The sequence below is a fragment of the Colletotrichum orchidophilum genome (genome assembly GCF_001831195.1).
Source record: "Colletotrichum orchidophilum strain IMI 309357 chromosome Unknown Scaffold_89.1, whole genome shotgun sequence".
Lineage (NCBI taxonomy): Eukaryota > Fungi > Ascomycota > Sordariomycetes > Glomerellales > Glomerellaceae > Colletotrichum > Colletotrichum orchidophilum.
In genome coordinates this window covers 81,694-97,241 of record NW_019173045.1, presented here as the reverse complement: position 1 = coordinate 97,241, position 15,548 = coordinate 81,694, and the positions used below count along the sequence as shown (strand labels likewise).

At 49.6% G+C, this 15,548-nt stretch overlaps 6 protein-coding genes across 6 annotated transcripts; all 6 read right to left on the bottom strand.

Annotated features, from left to right (window-relative positions):
• Window positions 1-128: 128 nt before the first annotated feature.
• Window positions 129-1,379, bottom strand: CORC01_09671 (uncharacterized protein; the record flags this gene model as incomplete). Its single annotated transcript, XM_022621300.1, has 1 exon — window positions 129-1,379. One exon carries the CDS (start codon window positions 1,377-1,379, stop codon window positions 129-131), a length of 1,251 nt encoding a protein of 416 aa, XP_022472176.1.
• A 1,409-nt stretch (window positions 1,380-2,788) lies between these two features.
• Window positions 2,789-3,580, bottom strand: CORC01_09670 (uncharacterized protein; the record flags this gene model as incomplete). Its single annotated transcript, XM_022621299.1, has 1 exon — window positions 2,789-3,580. One exon carries the CDS (start codon window positions 3,578-3,580, stop codon window positions 2,789-2,791), a length of 792 nt encoding a protein of 263 aa, XP_022472175.1.
• A 1,197-nt stretch (window positions 3,581-4,777) lies between these two features.
• On the bottom strand, window positions 4,778-6,777 carry CORC01_09669 (uncharacterized protein; the record flags this gene model as incomplete). The annotated part of the gene is made up of 6 exons (XM_022621298.1): window positions 4,778-6,031; window positions 6,083-6,181; window positions 6,242-6,358; window positions 6,416-6,496; window positions 6,549-6,626; window positions 6,688-6,777. The coding sequence occupies 6 exons, from the start codon at window positions 6,775-6,777 to the stop codon at window positions 4,778-4,780; spliced, it is 1,719 nt and encodes a 572-aa protein (XP_022472174.1).
• A 2,961-nt stretch (window positions 6,778-9,738) lies between these two features.
• On the bottom strand, window positions 9,739-10,420 carry CORC01_09668 (vegetative cell wall protein gp1; the record flags this gene model as incomplete). The annotated part of the gene is made up of 3 exons (XM_022621297.1): window positions 9,739-9,792; window positions 9,945-10,028; window positions 10,088-10,420. 3 exons carry the CDS (start codon window positions 10,418-10,420, stop codon window positions 9,739-9,741), a joined length of 471 nt encoding a protein of 156 aa, XP_022472173.1.
• Window positions 10,421-11,471: 1,051 nt separating this feature from the next.
• Window positions 11,472-13,304, bottom strand: CORC01_09667 (uncharacterized protein; the record flags this gene model as incomplete). The annotated part of the gene is made up of 3 exons (XM_022621296.1): window positions 11,472-12,267; window positions 12,351-13,078; window positions 13,206-13,304. The coding sequence occupies 3 exons, from the start codon at window positions 13,302-13,304 to the stop codon at window positions 11,472-11,474; spliced, it is 1,623 nt and encodes a 540-aa protein (XP_022472172.1).
• Window positions 13,305-14,144: 840 nt separating this feature from the next.
• Window positions 14,145-14,894, bottom strand: CORC01_09666 (uncharacterized protein; the record flags this gene model as incomplete). Its single annotated transcript, XM_022621295.1, has 1 exon — window positions 14,145-14,894. One exon carries the CDS (start codon window positions 14,892-14,894, stop codon window positions 14,145-14,147), a length of 750 nt encoding a protein of 249 aa, XP_022472171.1.
• Window positions 14,895-15,548: the final 654 nt, after the last annotated feature.

The window sequence follows — 15,548 nt, the reverse complement described above, 5'->3', positions numbered from 1 at the left end:
CAGAGAGGAAGCCTTGGTTTTAAGAATTGAATCGATCAAAAGTCATCTCAAGAGTACCTTTACATGAAGAACACCAGGCAATGCACCGAGCAGCAGAAATCAAGGCAGCCAGGACTAAAATTTGTTTGTTACTGCCTGTCCATCTTTGTCCAACTTATTTTCTCTCTGGTGCCTATAGGGAAATCAGACAGAGAGTTGACTTCCTTCTTGAGGCAACCCTTATAGATGACTAAGTCCTTGGGCGGTTTCCTTGCCCGTGCCTCCAGAGTAGTGCAGAATGCATCGAACCACGGCTGAGCTTGAAGCGACCCATAGATATCTCCTTCCAGTATGCGGAATTCGCGCAAAGAATACGGAAGTGTGCCCAGAAATTCCCCAGGGCGGACACTTGCGACGCTCGTGGTAAATGACTCGAGTTTATGGAAAGTCTCCAGTTTTTCGATGAGAATGTCTCTGTGGGAAAATAATGCGAGGCTCGTTAGAGTGTTGCGGTGCTTTGCAATTGCCGTTAGAAGATTCAGCTCCCGAGGATAGCAATCTAGACCAAGCTCTAGATGACGTAGCATGACTGAATTTGAGGTGATTCTATTTAAATGGAATGCAGTGAGATTGATCCGCGGTAAAATGAGAGTGGTGAGATTTGGCGGCAAGGGAACCAGAGACTGGGGGGTGATCCAAGACTCAAGCCGAAATCCTTGGAGATTTGGTGCGCAGTCCAAAATGTGCTTGAACTCATCCATCGTACTGTTATGATCTGGTGGCTCCAGGTGAAGGTTTCGAAGGTTGTCAAAGCGGATGGGTTTGATGGTCTGGTTTGGCTCAGGAATCATATCAAAAGGTGTTCGATAGATGCCTGTTCGCCTTTGAAAGAGCAACTCTACGCAAAGAGCGTTCTGCGCTTGGATCATGGCTAGTTCCAGGAGCACGTCGGTATTCCAGTGATGCTCGAACCAATCACTGCGCATCTTGAGACCTAGATTGCGGATGATGCCAGATACAAAATCCACATCCTCAATGCAAATGGATTGGGGCCGTGATGTTGTTCCCTCATATCGTAGCTTCAACTTTGTCTTGATTGTGAGTCGTCGGGTGTATCGAGCGCAGTGAGGCCGTGCTTTCCAACACTTGAGCAGCGATACTAGAGACGTCACATCTGCATCTCGAATGTAGACATGTCGATGAAGGGCTGGCTCAGCAATCTCACGGAGGTAGCGACATGTCTGGCAGAGTCTCGCCAATGTTGAAAGGTTTCGCCTGGTGCAGTCGGGATCGAAGGGAATGACAAAAGATTCCAAACTGGCTGGTTCTGGTAGGCTATTTGTGAGTCCGGTCAAGATCTGTTGCAAAATCTCTAGTGGAAGAGTAAGCAACGAAGCCATTTCTGGGAATTAGGATATAGCGAATAGATCTGAGGCTCAGAGAGAGGGAGAGTCTGTGTTTGTATGCTGGTTCGTTGACATGCACTTCAGAAGAAAGCATGCGATTGAAGTTGCCTGCTGTGACCAAGTGCAACGGAAACGGGTTGTGGCCACCGAGAAAGAAACAGACTGCACAAGGCGGGCTGTAATCGCTTTAAAAGGCTCATTTCAAAGGATTCATGTGCCCCTCTGCCAAGATGTACGTCGTTGGTTGACCCCAGCGTGGCCAATACTCCGTTGCCTGCTCTAATCAGCTGCCCGAACCAAGTGGAGCACATTCAAGTAAGTGCTTCCCCGGCCTCATCTGCAGGTGGAGAATGGTCCAACATGGTACAAATACGAATGTATGTATCCGTATCTAGTGATCACACGTGCATGGCCAAGCTCTGCAGTTCGCCGCAGTTCTGCAATACATTTGGCAAAGCTTCTATCCGTGGTTTGGGAAAGCAGACTCCAGTTAAGCGCATATTCCATGGATTTGAACCAGTTCGTAGATGTTAGCTTAAACGTCGGCGTTGAAGAATAACTGTGAACTGCCTATGGCTCAATAAATTTCCATTCCCAAACTTCCATCTGAATACATATCAACAAATTCCCTTGGTGGTGGATGGCTCCCGACTCCATCGGCGTTTTCCTTTGCCACGGCACTCGTCTACCGCCGCCGGCTTTTTCTAGTGGGATGGGAGCTGTTGGTTGTTATCTTCCTAACCCCGATTTCAGTTGCTGGTGTCTACGGGTTCGTCTGTTTCTCGGTTTCGGTTGCAATTACTGGGGTTTCTGGCTGGCTCGTGACGCAACTTCTTGGGCTTTTGACAATGACGTTGGGTTTTACTACATTTGACATCATTCTGGAGATGGTACTCTGAAAAGATCCATTTGATTTTGACTCAAAAGATAACCTGGGCCGTCTGCCTGGCATTTTGCGCCAATCACCCGATGACTGGTTCCAAGACGGCTATTGCTGAATCCTCCTGCTCTTCGCTCCCGTCCATCTAGGGTAGGACACAAGACTGTCTTCCTCAAGCAATCTGATACGGCGAAACGATCAGGTCATCGACCCAGAATATGGGATTGACAGGATGTTTAGGTCAGAGAGGTTAGTATGATCACAATTGTGCGATAGCAGAGATAAAAGTTAGAGGCTTGATCATTGCAACTCAGGTACCTTCAGAAGAAGTGAATCGATTTCTTCCCATGCGTTCCAGGAGTTCTGAATTTAAAGAAACTATCCACACTCTCCGACTGAAGCAGAACCTGCGGCTCAGATTAATAGCATACTGTTTTCAAGATTGACTGCAAGATCTTTTCCCTTTATGCAGAATTCGGAAAATAAACATAGTCTAAAACAGTGGCCAGGCACACGGAACCCACTACTCATTTCGTTGTTGTACCCAACTTTCTACCAGACGCTTTGCATAGGCCCCCCTTTCTTCCCTGAGCTGTCTCAGCTCTTGTCGCTCTCGGCCGATCGGTCCCAGCGGAGAAGGAGGGTAGCTGGGAGGCTTCACTCTGTCCTCCCGAGCTTGCCTTCGAGCATCCGCCGCGATATTCTTGAGAACTTCGGGAGCGGGCTCTGCCAGACCGTTTCCCATCTGGCGATATGTTTCCACCTCAGACCTGATGGCGCCGTATGGGCTGACTTGATTCCAGAGGTGACTAGAATCTCGGATCCGACCGCCGGATCCTGGAATGTCAAAGGGGTTACTAGTGATGAATTCTTCATGTTCAAGACCGATGATCTGGGGATACTTTGATTGCCTGATATTAGGAACAGGTTGCAGGCTTCCTAGCAGCCTGTTGACTTCATTGCTCTTGTCACGTAGCTGCCTCATCACGTCCGGCCCACCATCTGGAGTCTGGGAACTCTGTGGTTGGACGTGGCTGCCGCTGCGAGCCGGGCTTTTGAGCGTGTCACCGAGAACAAATTCGCCTGTTTCCACTTCAGCGTCAGATTCAATACCTTTCGAGAGGGCACTTTTGAGTTGAGGTGGCATGAATGCCAGAGGCACGGCAACTCGGAGATCGGTCCATTGCCGACAAAGCGGGCCAATTTCCATGGCTTCAACGTTGGCCGGTTCTTGGACACAAGCGTCGCAAAGTTTCTCCACTTGTTTAAAGGTTTGCGAGACGACATTGGGACATCTCATGTCTTCTGGGCTCATTGAGGGGTTGAACGTGATTTCATATGGTTGATGCCAAACCCATGCCGGACAGCGAAGCCAACCGCCCTTGACCTCGCATCTTAATACATGTCCTTCGCCTGGGGCCAGATGCGCCGTCAACCGAGGCTCACCTTGACGCGGGCAGGTGGCATTGTTGCAAGGGCAAATGTACAAAACTCTTGAACGTACACACATGATGATGTTTGCGGGCGTGGAATTTGACGGAATATGGTTTGAGAATTTTGGTGGTGTAGAATTTTGCGAATGAAAACTGATGTTTGGAAGATTTCTGACGATGTTTTGGACTTTCCGCTAACTGAATGTCAAGCTGCTGTTATTTAGACACCTTATTGTTGGGTTATCATCCTGATTGTTAAAAACGTGAAAGGCATTGTTCTGAGTGTGCCATTGATACCAACAAAAGCATCCACCAAAACCTTAATGTCCCATGTTGGAGGAGGAATTGCTCATTTGTGTTACTCACTTATTTCCCTCGACACAAAGGATGTAACAGACCATCAAGTATTCAAAGTAACGGAGCTGAAAGCGTTCTTCTGCACAAAACAAAGCATTCATGAATAGATATGGTCAGGTCGGATTTCCGCTGACTTATTCTGACACCCGGTTCCCTAGAAGGGACTCACCATACGTGGCATTGGCGTGTGTAGTATCAAAGATGAGCTTAGATCCTATGGGGGTTGGAGAAACGGCTGATCAAGATGGAATCAAGGATAGAGGAATCACTATGTGTGCTCAAAAGACGGCGTTCAGTCAGTACCTCGACTTCCTTTTCCATGGATCGATGGGCGATAAATCAAGCTGCAAGACGTTTTTCGCGCGACAATTCAGCGCTACAACATGCCTAGATGCCTAGGGTAAGTCGTTTTTTCAGCCGTTCCTCAATAAGTCACTGAAAATTTTGTTTCCGGGAAGTTTTTTTTATGACTAATTATTGCCCGTACCATGAAGGCGGCAATTTTGGGTATCGTGTCCTTTTCCTAGAATGGTCCCTTGTACCAACGCCAGATGCAAGCAAACGTCTCTCAGAATACCTCTTAACCTTATGACAAGACACCTGCCGCTCTCCATGTTATCCTCTTCTAAATGGTCAACTCCTATTCAGAGAGTATTCAGTTGCACGACTGTCATCATGAGGTTATGGCCACGGGAGCAAAGTCCACGTCCAGGCTCCCTTCCTCAAAAAACACTGCCCCAGGGCCGTGAGTCGCGAGACCTCCTCTCCCAGCTCCCTCTCCTGGGTCGACGGCGCTCGTCTCGCCGCAATCTCTCATACTCATCTCGCTTGGCGAGCTCAGAAAGAAGAATGTCCTTTTGCTCTCTCTCGCCAGCGAGTATCGACTGTAGCAGATCAACTTTTTTGATAAGCTCATCCACCTTGATGTGGTCGCCCTTTAGCTTTCGCTCGAGCTCTTCAATAGTGCGGACCAGCTTCTCGATCTCGTGCTGTCGTCCTTGATGTATGTGGTGATTGTTTCTCTCTATGCGGAGCTCATCCTCGAGAATCTCGACTTTACGCACGAGATCGGCGATTTGTCGAACGTATTCATCCGACTTGGGATGTCTGAGTCGCTCCTCGGCCAACAAAACCTCGAGATCATCGATCCTCCGGCCAAACTCAATCGCTTTGCGCTCCCAATGCTCGCTTCTTTTCAATTCTCTATCCAGATCCAATAGCAGTCGAGCGTTCCGATCTTCGAGGTCTTTGCGCCAGATGCGGTTCTCGTCCGCTGATATCCAGGTACTACGCAGAACCCGAATCTCCTCTCTGCTCTCGTTCAACCTGAGAAGACACTCGTCATAGTCTCTGATCAACTTGTCCTGCCGGATTTGCAAGTCGTCAAAATGTGGATGGTGGTGTTCGTGATGCTCGTGAATGTGCTCGTGTTGACGTTCTCTCAGCCTCTTTTCGAGATGCTTGATCCGGTCGAATAGGTCGCCTCTCGAATGCTCGTAGCATATCCTGTCGGCAGTAACATCGCAATAATTGATACAATTGTCAATCTTGCAACAGTGGTCTGCGCAGTAGCCGAACTGCAGCTTGGCAATTTTGCGACAACCGGCTCTTTTGCACTCGTGATCACCGCAGTATTCCCCTCCAGCAAGGCATGGCTTTTCGCAGCTCTTCCAGTGACAACGGTGTTTGTGACAATGAACACCAAACTCGGCTACCTCGATGCAACCAGCTGCTGTGCAAGTATGTCTTCGGCAAAAGGGTCGAAAGCCACCTCCATCGATGGCGACAGCAACAGCATAACATCTAGAAGCGCCGCAGCCGTGATCTCGACAAAAAACCCTCTCCTTGTCGGTCTCATTGTCTCGGAAGTTTACGCATCCTTCGAAAGTGCACTTGTGGACGGCGCAGCAGCGGGTGCCAGGTATTGTCAATTTATCGCAGCCTTTGTAAGTGCAGCGGAAGTCGCTATAGTCTGCCTGCGAGTCAGATTCTCGGTATCGTGCGAAGATAGCTAGGGGTCAACTTACGCTGTTCGCAAAAGTCCCAAAGACCGCCGTCTGGACGTTTGAAGCGGTAGAGCTTGCAGTTTTTGACGACACAACGTTGGTGATTGAAGCAACGATGGTCTGCGTGTATGACCTCTCGACAGTTCACTTCTCGGCAAATTCGCGAGTGGTGATCTACACAGAACTCTGAGTTGAGTATTCGTCTCTCGAAGCAGCTTCCCACTCGGCATCGATGATCGAGACAGTAGCCGTACAGCTTGTCTCTAGTCTTGTAGCAATCCTCGGCAAAGCATTTGTCTGTCCAGATTGCATGTTAGCGTCGTGGCTTCGGACCTCATAGTGGGTAGAACTCACGGTCCGGACAAATCCACGGCAGTGGCACCCCTGATGGGCAGTCTCCGGAACGAACGCAGCCCACCACTCCGCATCTCCGGTCTGCTCTAAAGGTTAGGAATTATCGCAGTATGAGGATGAAGAAGAATCTCACGGTCACTGCAAAAACGATGCTGAGGATCCTTGGGACGATTGCACATTTCCAGACCCAGCACGCAGAATTTGCATGTATCTGACAAGGAAGTGTTAGCTAGTGCGACCTCGGACTCGACTGATCTTCTGTCTCTACTTACGATCGACGCAGAAATCAGAGTAGATTCTGATGTCTGGCCTGAGTGGATCGGTTCGAAGGAAGGCGTGTTTCCTGGAGCAGCCGTCGACATGGCATGTCCTTTCGTACCTGTACTCCGCACAACTGTCGCAACTGCACCTTGAAGATCTAGATGACCTCGATGACGACGTCGACGAGGAGAACGACATTGCGATGCAGCTTCAGGTAGACAAAAGGCAAGCTTTGCCTGTTGATGCGGCGTTGGATCAATCAGCCGCGTGCCTGAGGCGAGATCCCGAGTCACCTAGATCTTGTTGGGGTTGGTTGCAAGGCAAGTTGCAAGTCTACTAGCTGCAGGCATGAAGCAAAAGTGTGGGAGAGGGAAGAGGAAAAGGGAGAGCTGCAGGGGAAAGGCTGCACGAGGTCTTTTGAGAGAGGGTGGTTTGGAAGAGGTCAAGGTGAATGTGAGAGAATATGTCCGGGTGAAGGAGGCCGAGTGGAACAAGGACCCCGTGAGGCGTGACAATAGCTTCATCCCAACTTTTGTGAGGTGGTGTGGCTGAGCTTTATCCAGTTACTCCCAGGTAATGAGAAACGCTCGGTCACGCGACCTGCATTTGTCGTTGTCCTACCCCCTCATCCTTTTTGTTATGTTTTTTTGGTTTAGCTTTTGCCAATTTAATACTCTTGATCGGAATTGTAATTTTCGGTGAGGGTGAAGCCAAGGACACCAATGGGACACCACTCCTTGTGGCAACGGAAATGTCATCTGGAGATGAGACTGGAATTGCTATTGGTGGCGCTCCAAATTCCGAATGTGTAAGTGGAAAAGTACAACAGGTGAAGCTTAAGGTAACCCCCGACAATCACTAATATGAGAGAGGCGGCCCGGATTCAACCGGCGACTGCGGGAAATTCACCATGCTTTTCCATCCTCTTGCAACGCAGGTAGTCAAGTCAGGCTATTACCCTTCTCGGAGGAATATGGATAGTGAAAGAGACCAGCAGATGCTACAGTAGATGCAACGGCCAAGAGACAAATGGTGAGATTCATGTGGTCGGCAGAGCCTAGAGAAAGATGCGCGAGCATGACGTTAAGCTGTTACAGTGTGCTCAAGAGAACAGATGCCGTACAAGACAGAGACGAAACGAAGCTAAGCTGACAGCTGTTCGGCTTGGGCTAAGTTAAGTAGTTTAAACGATGCGCGATAGCGGGATGCAACCGGAGCAGTGCGAGGGAGGCCCGGGGAACCAGATCCAAATCGAAAAAGGGCTTGCATGGATGACGCTGGTAAGCACCAGCCACACGTGGCCCCCTGGGGCTAGCTGATGGAGCGGGAGAGCTCGCTCAAGGGTCTCAGATAATCACATGGCGAGGGGGAGGGAGTGGCATGCGCTCTGCAGACTAAGACACTAGGAGAGCACAAGAGGAAGCGTAAATGCAGGCCTTGACTGGATGATTGCGTCAAGGGACCCGGAGCTCGCGGCTTTATCTGCCCTTTTGTTCCGGTAAGTGTCCCGGAGCTAACAGTCAAAGGGATAACTACTTCTGGGGTGTTCGTTAGCCACAGAGAGCCTCCACGCTGAGGTCCTTGACAATATGTATACTTGGCCAAAGGAAGTTGAGAACTAGCTGCAATTTGCTGGGAGCTCAGCTGCTTGATCGTTCGGCTTTGAGTCGCTTTTACAACTTCGGTCCAATGAAAGACGCCTTGACCTCCCTCCGACATGTTCATGATCGGCCAACAAAAGCCGCAGGCAAAAGAGCCGACTAATTTATCTATATAGCTTCGAAATCATTTGGCCACCTTCCGCATGGTTATTCATTTCAGGTATCTGTAAACAGGTAAAAGAGCAGTAGGAGATCATGGGCTCAGCTCTACGAACGACTGCCCAGCAAAGTAATTCGAGGCGCATTGCCCATAAGTCAGAAACTCCCCGGACCGATGCTAACGTCAAAGCGCTCAAGTTGAGTGTTTCTCCGAAGTAACAAAGCAAGCACTAGTGCTCAGGGCTTACTCTGCCCTTTGCTCGCCTTTTCGCCTTTTCTTCCTCCTCGCGCCACGAGCCAGAACGCCAAAGACCTGCGGACTCTGCATGCACGTGTCCGCAATGAAGTTGGTATTGAAAGAGCCCAAAGATCGCTTAATTGACTGACAACCCATTACGACGCCTGACAAGTTCTGGCGTCGGACCGCGCCATTCGCAGTCCCACACAGACCCTTTCAGACTCCGGGCCCGACAAATTGACCGACCAGATCCTCAAGCACAGACACAGCCTTACGCAAATCCGGAGCTTCGCCATACCACCGCTGCAGAGCCCATGTGGCCGTGTCGACTCTCTGTTTTCCATCGCTCGGGCAGCCATGAGAACCTGCCGCTCTTGACTGCCGCCAAAAGTAAGAGAGCACGGGTCGACGCCGCTCTGGCCATGAACAACGTTCCGTGATTGGGAGGGTGAAGGTTAGCGTCCAACAGCAGCTCAAGTGAGAGCTCGAGGCAATTTTCTGCTGTTGGCCTGACGCGGGGTATCCAAGGGTCGTCTGATACGAGAAAGGCCGATGGACCCATTCGCGGCAGCTCGCGGCTCGGTTCTGGACGAAATGCACAAGCTCATTCTTCGGTGGCTCTCCGTTCAGCCAACAGATTTGAGAGGGTATGTGCGAGCACCTGAGCATGCATTAGCGAACGTTTCGGTTCAAGCTCGAACCCATGCCAGGAGGCAGGAGACTCTTATCAAACGTTGATGTGCTCGTCGAATTTCTCGGATTTCCCGAGCACCTTGGCTACATCTAGATCTCATGCCTGCTCTCCATTGTATCCAAAAACAGATGTAGCACTATTGATCCTTTCTCGACCATATCTCAGCCAAGTAGTAGAACCAACTATTCTCCTCCACTGGATGTATGTCATCTCAGCTCGATGGAATCCTAAAGCCAGCCAAGTTTCTTCCTTTCCCTGGAATGGACTTCTTCCGGCCTTACCACTCTGACTTCATGCATGGCCAGTGAAGGCGCTGCTCGAGGCGCCGAGTCTTCTGAGAAACATTTTGCAGATTCCGTCTTTGAGTCCTTCACCAGAATAGGTTTTGGAACCATGCAAAGGCTTGATTGAAGTAGAACCAGGCCTGGGGTGGACGAAGTGAGTACATCTCAAACACTGCAGAAAAGAACAGGCATTGGATTGGAAATGGGGAAGGCTCAAGTAATCCCAGTCGTTTTTTTGGCTGCAAAACAGGACGCCTGGGCCATATCTGGGTCTGTCGTGTTCCATACTGACAAGCGAATTTGACTCGGGCGTGCTGTTGAAGTTGATTTCGGATTGAAACGGGCTTGCAAGGTAGGCGAGGGCGCAGGCAACCATCTGGATGCACCGTCAACCTCGTGAACGGAATGGGAGTACGACAGAGGCAACGAACCTACCACTTGGCATGACGGCTCGTCCCAACGATGGCAATTTTCTACGGTATTGTTGACGTGCGCTTTGAAGTCCGCTACGTTGAGGACTTGGTCCTTCATATTCACAAATGCTAAGAACGTCTTAGACAGCACTGCAAAGTCATTCTCCTGGACCCCTCGCCCAAGATTCCAACTTCTAAGAGGCTGAGGCCGATACAAAGATTCCACGTCGTCATCTTCAGACTCTAGGATGAAAGACTCAGCTTCGGGCACGTAGCCCCTGAAAATTGGCTGTCTCAAGATGGCTTTGCAGTTAGAGCTGGCAGCAGCAGAGTCTGAAATGTTGAGACGGATCATGACATCGTCATCAGACAGTCCATCTGGAGAATGGCTGAGATTTTCGTCTACGGCGACGCTTGCACTCGTTTGAGGTCCGAGGAATGATGTTGGCGATAAAGATAAGGGACGATCGGGTCGCTTGGTCGTTCTGAAGGAGTCTCCAAAACAGAGACAACAAAATCGAGGCGATGTAATATCTCCAAGCTTGCAGGGTTAAATCTATACTTCAAGTAAGGTCAAGCTGGCTTGCGAGATATTGAAAGAGAGAAATAAAACTTGCATCGAGAAATCACTAGAGGTGTCGGATATCTAAATTGGCCGCCGTTCCGTTGGCAGAAGCCGCACGCTGGCCGCGTATTGTCACGTTTCGTTTTACGGACCCAGCAGGGCCCATATGCCGCAACGGCACGCCGTCGCTGGTATATACCCGAGGTCCGGCGCCTCTTGTTTGGATGTTTCAGGCGCTTAGTTTCCTGCGTCGGACATTATGGCAACAAGTTCCATAAGAGTGTCTCCAGAAATGCGAGACACCGAGGTGAGTAAGAAATTTATTCCTACTCTGATATTAGTGTCGATGTTGATTCGTATTCCACTTTTTTGCCGGCTTGACGAAAATGGCTGACGATTCCTAGACGTGGAACGCAGGGAGTACCCGAGGTATGAAAGTGAGGAAAAGCGAAACCGATGCCAGCGTCCAACAGACCAAATTAACAACCCTTTCGTTGCTTTCTGCTAGCTCTGGCACTTCTTTGAGTCGCATTCCAGTTGATGGGGCAGGTTTCCGAAGGCTTCAATGTTCCGTCTAAGCATCTTGCAGACTCGACGAGCGACTACCGCTCTCTATGGAGTCAAGTGAGAGTCTTTCCCAGAACGAAGTGTCAAATAACGCGAAGAGTATTGCAGAATTGGGATAACAAATGCTAAGTCGCTATTCTTTATTCTGCTTCCTATTCTTCTTATTAAATACGGACTCCATACACCAAATGATAAATCAGATTCTCATGGCGCCGTCTCGTTTAGTTTGTGCTGCTGAATAACACTCTCATCTTTCATTATTTGTTGTTAAAACTTAGCAATGCTTTTTGGATGGGTAGTTGTCTTGAGGCCTGCCCGGGGATATCGGCTGAATCTCCGCTTGCTCGACGGTAACGGCTGTGACAATGTCCATCTGAATCCCGGGACCTTCCACAATCATTGGTAATGTATGATTATCCACCTCAAATGCGCGCACCCTGGGCGTCTCGTGCACATTGGCATAAGATCTTCCCCACCCTCTCTGACCACCATATTTCCACCACCACCATTCCTTGCGGCCGCCGCTTGGGACAATGCTTTCTGGGGGGACTATTCTGCTGGCAGGTCCACTAATAACGACGGTATGTCCGTAGTCTCGTATTGGTGTCCTGACGAACGCGAATTGATTCAGCCCCGTACTATAAGCGTCTTGCGGCTTGCTGAAGATAATCGTTGTTGTCCATAGTATTGAGTTGAAGAGCCCGTTCGCGGCCAAGATCGACCCTGCGAAGGCAAAATATGATATGCCGAGATCGACTCCCAGTAAAGACGTGATGCGGCCTATAATTAGAGGAGTGCTGCACGCGAAGTATACGATTGGGTAGGCAAGAAACGCTGGGTGGTAGCCAGAGGGTCGTCGAACTCCCGGTGCATGGCCGGTCTCGAATCCGGCCTCGGACGCTTCACTTTGTGACACTCTCTTTTCTGGTAAGTATCGACAACTTCGTTTTTGACGCCATAGTGTGAAGAAAACGAAAGAATAGAGGCCGAGCGTAAGGGCGATAGAGACAATAACCCAAAAGTAGTGAGCCCAAAAACGCCAAGAATCATAGGATGAGGAGATCCAACACCTACGGAACATAGATATAGTCAGTGTGAGAAGTATCGAAAGAGGCAGCAGCTGTCAGACGACAAGGAGGTGAGAGCTCATTACCAGACATTGGCTCGCATGAAGAAAGATTCCTGAGGAACTGCCGGATGGAGCTGAGTATATATTGCGCCTGCTCCATTGATACCAAAGTCGAATACCCAGAGAATGACGATCGAGGTATAAACAGTCCACGGTGGTGGCTTATAACCCAAGCCCACAGTCAAAAAAGTGTTGATCGAAATAACCGCGAGGAACAGACTAGCTGCCAAGTTACTCGTCGAGCCCAGCCAACCTTGAGCCCAGCAGACTGGCGAAGGTGCAAAGATGCCGTCAGCCGAGACCCAGGCTATACTGAGCGCGTAGGCGATAGCCTCCATCATATCTGCCAGTAAAAGGTTGTAGATGAGAATGGGAAATGGATTACGAGTCTCCTCAACCTCCTGCTCGTATCGATCCTCGGTAGCGGCCTCTGCGGCTTGCTCTTGTGCCGCAGCTAATCTGTCGAGTTCCTCAAGCCGTGCGAACCCACTGGTTTCAGCGCAAGGAGCATCCAAACCCAGAGAGAGATCTGGTAAATCGGTGATTTCGGCATCTTGCGCTCGCGTACTTCGCTCCCTGGGAGCTGAGCGGGTTTTGCGATGTGCCAGTAGCTTATATGTAATGAAGAGCCAAAGTACGGTTGTGGCAATGGCGGAGAGTAATGAGAAGGAAGTGAGTATAATCAGTCCACGGCGGTGATATTCCGGAAGTGGTGCCAGCGTCCCGCGTTGTGCCGCGGCTGACATGGCAACCTGACTTGTTCAAAGAAGAACGGCGTCGGCGAGACAGATACCTCTGGGCAGAATTCGTCCGCATTCGCCACGTGGGACACAGTACCATATATGGCCCTCATAAAAACCGGGCAGACTTTCCCCTCACATCTTCCTCAAAGTCAAAAAGAAGACTTGACTCGTGCATCACATTGGCGCTCCAAGGCCCGTGGCCAAGCACGGCGAAATCGAGGTCCTCGCCATTCATGGAGGGGGTTAAAGCCGAAACTCTGTTCGACAAACGCCAATAGGCATAGTCTGTTCTTTGCGAGCCAACCCAACTCGCCGTGGTACAAACTCTAAGCCGCGTGGCATATCCCTGAGATGCTGTTTCACAGAACCTGATCTCCCGCCACATAGTACGACTCGTAAATGCAGAGATGGATTATTCTCCAATCGGAAGAACACTCAACCACGCTTCAAGACAGGGATTCGGGCCCCTCGTACACTTTCTGTAGCGTATATCAAAGACGATGGCACGAGCATTCCATGTACCACATCCACAGAGGTATGCGCCATCTATGGGTCATGAGTTCCCCAGTGTTAGCATCGATGTTGTCTGGTTCCTGGAGTCCTCGTGACGGCACAAGCATCGTTTTTGATAGGGAGGACGGATCTCCTTGACTAGTAGTGAATTGTAATCCGTGCTATCCGAAACTTACGGTAGAACCACTATTAAGCGAATAATGAATCATGTATGGGCTAATTAGTCTAATTCTGTTCATTAACATTCGCACCTTCGACTATGCCAGCATGACAATCTGAGATTCAAGCCCTTTCATGTGTCTTTTGACAGCTCTCAGCCCGTACAACTTCATCATGGTACCTGCTAAAAAGATGCCAGACGAAGCCAAAGCCATCCATGTTTCCACGTAGCCCTTGGTCCAACCCCTTCTCGCTACGCTCTACAAGTCATCGACGTTCAACAAATCAACACATTCTCTTTTCAATACTTCCTTCACGTAATCGCGATGGGATATTGGCCATTTAGGTACCTCCTAATATCGCGACTTGAGGCCTGACTATTTTGCAGTTCTGATCTGCTTCCTCAGCTTTGCAAGTTGTTCGTTGCCGAAACCTGTGCAGACCGATCCGATACTCTGCTGAAAAAGAGACGGATATATAACAAGTACATATCTTGCTCATGCCACATCTGAGAAGCAAAGTACCCATTGCCATTTACTTCCTCCAGTTTTCTTCCGGAAATTGTTCCAACGGCGCATCGAAGAATGCGTTGTGCTACTGATAGTACAGCGCATTCGTTGGCCAGTAGTTTACTGTGCGATCCTCCATGATGTTGCCCGCGCCCACAATGGTTCCAGGTCCCGGCCACATATCTTGCTTGAGCCTGAAGCCAGGCTCGGTATCGACTACTTCGAAGCGGGTGAGAAAGAGTTTCTGTCTGAGGGATTCTAGCTGCTCCATCAGAACTCTCCACCTCTGGTTTGTGTCGCTCTCGGCATTCAGGAGGAGAACCAGCGTAATGTTGGGTTGGCTCCTGAACAGTCCCTGCGGGCGGTCTGTTCGGCTGGAATTCGATCACTGCCCCGAAGAATTCATCGTGTGAAGCATCCTCAACAAGGGATCGAGGCACATTGATCTCAAACTTTTCTCGGGAGACAGTGAGTGTTTGTCGTGGCCAACAAGCAGTTCGGATCCGTAGTCGCTCAGCAAAACATCGGCTGCTACTCCAGTACAACCTGCTGCGAGAGCTGAGTAAAAGGGGTAAGGTCTCCAGTAATCGTTGTGAGCATGATATAAGATTAGGATGACTGAACCAGAGAAGTCCTCCAGCCATCTGGATAGACCGTCGGCTGGCTGGCCACATATCTTTTATTGTAGGGTTGTTGTAAATGAAGTTTTGAGTGGTTGCGACACTTAGAGCCTATGGTTGTAGGGTAAATATGAAGATGAATAATAGAATGCTGTAGACGGATGAGTTTACTTGAAAAGAGAGATGATGAAGTGTCACTAAGAGCCTACATGAGCACAGAGGATTCAAGGGTCGGTGTCGCTCCCAGATAGAGAAGCTCTCAAAGTAATGGTGGCTTTCAAGCCGTAGTCTGTGTGCTGACCTGGTGCTTTTTCGCAAAATAGAAATTCCAACGACCTCCCCTAGCCGACCTAGTTGGCTCAGCTTGTGGTAATTGTGAGCTGCCAAGATCCGGCTTCATCGTTGTTTGATTGCTACCAGGCGAAAGATCTCCTGCCAGATGCTTAGTAATATGCTCTCTAGGAACTGAGAATTTGATTCGATTCATGCCTCTCAGAAATTCAGAAAAAGTTCACGTATGAAATTATTGCATCGCAGAATCAGTTTGTTCAAGTGAGGGGTCTCCGGTGTCTTTGAATTTGAACTTTTGTTTGTCCCAGTTCAGGTATCTCAATCTCAACCACAAAAGGGTTTCCCAACTCCCAAAATGATAAGCCCCTGTTGTTAATCAAAAAGGAG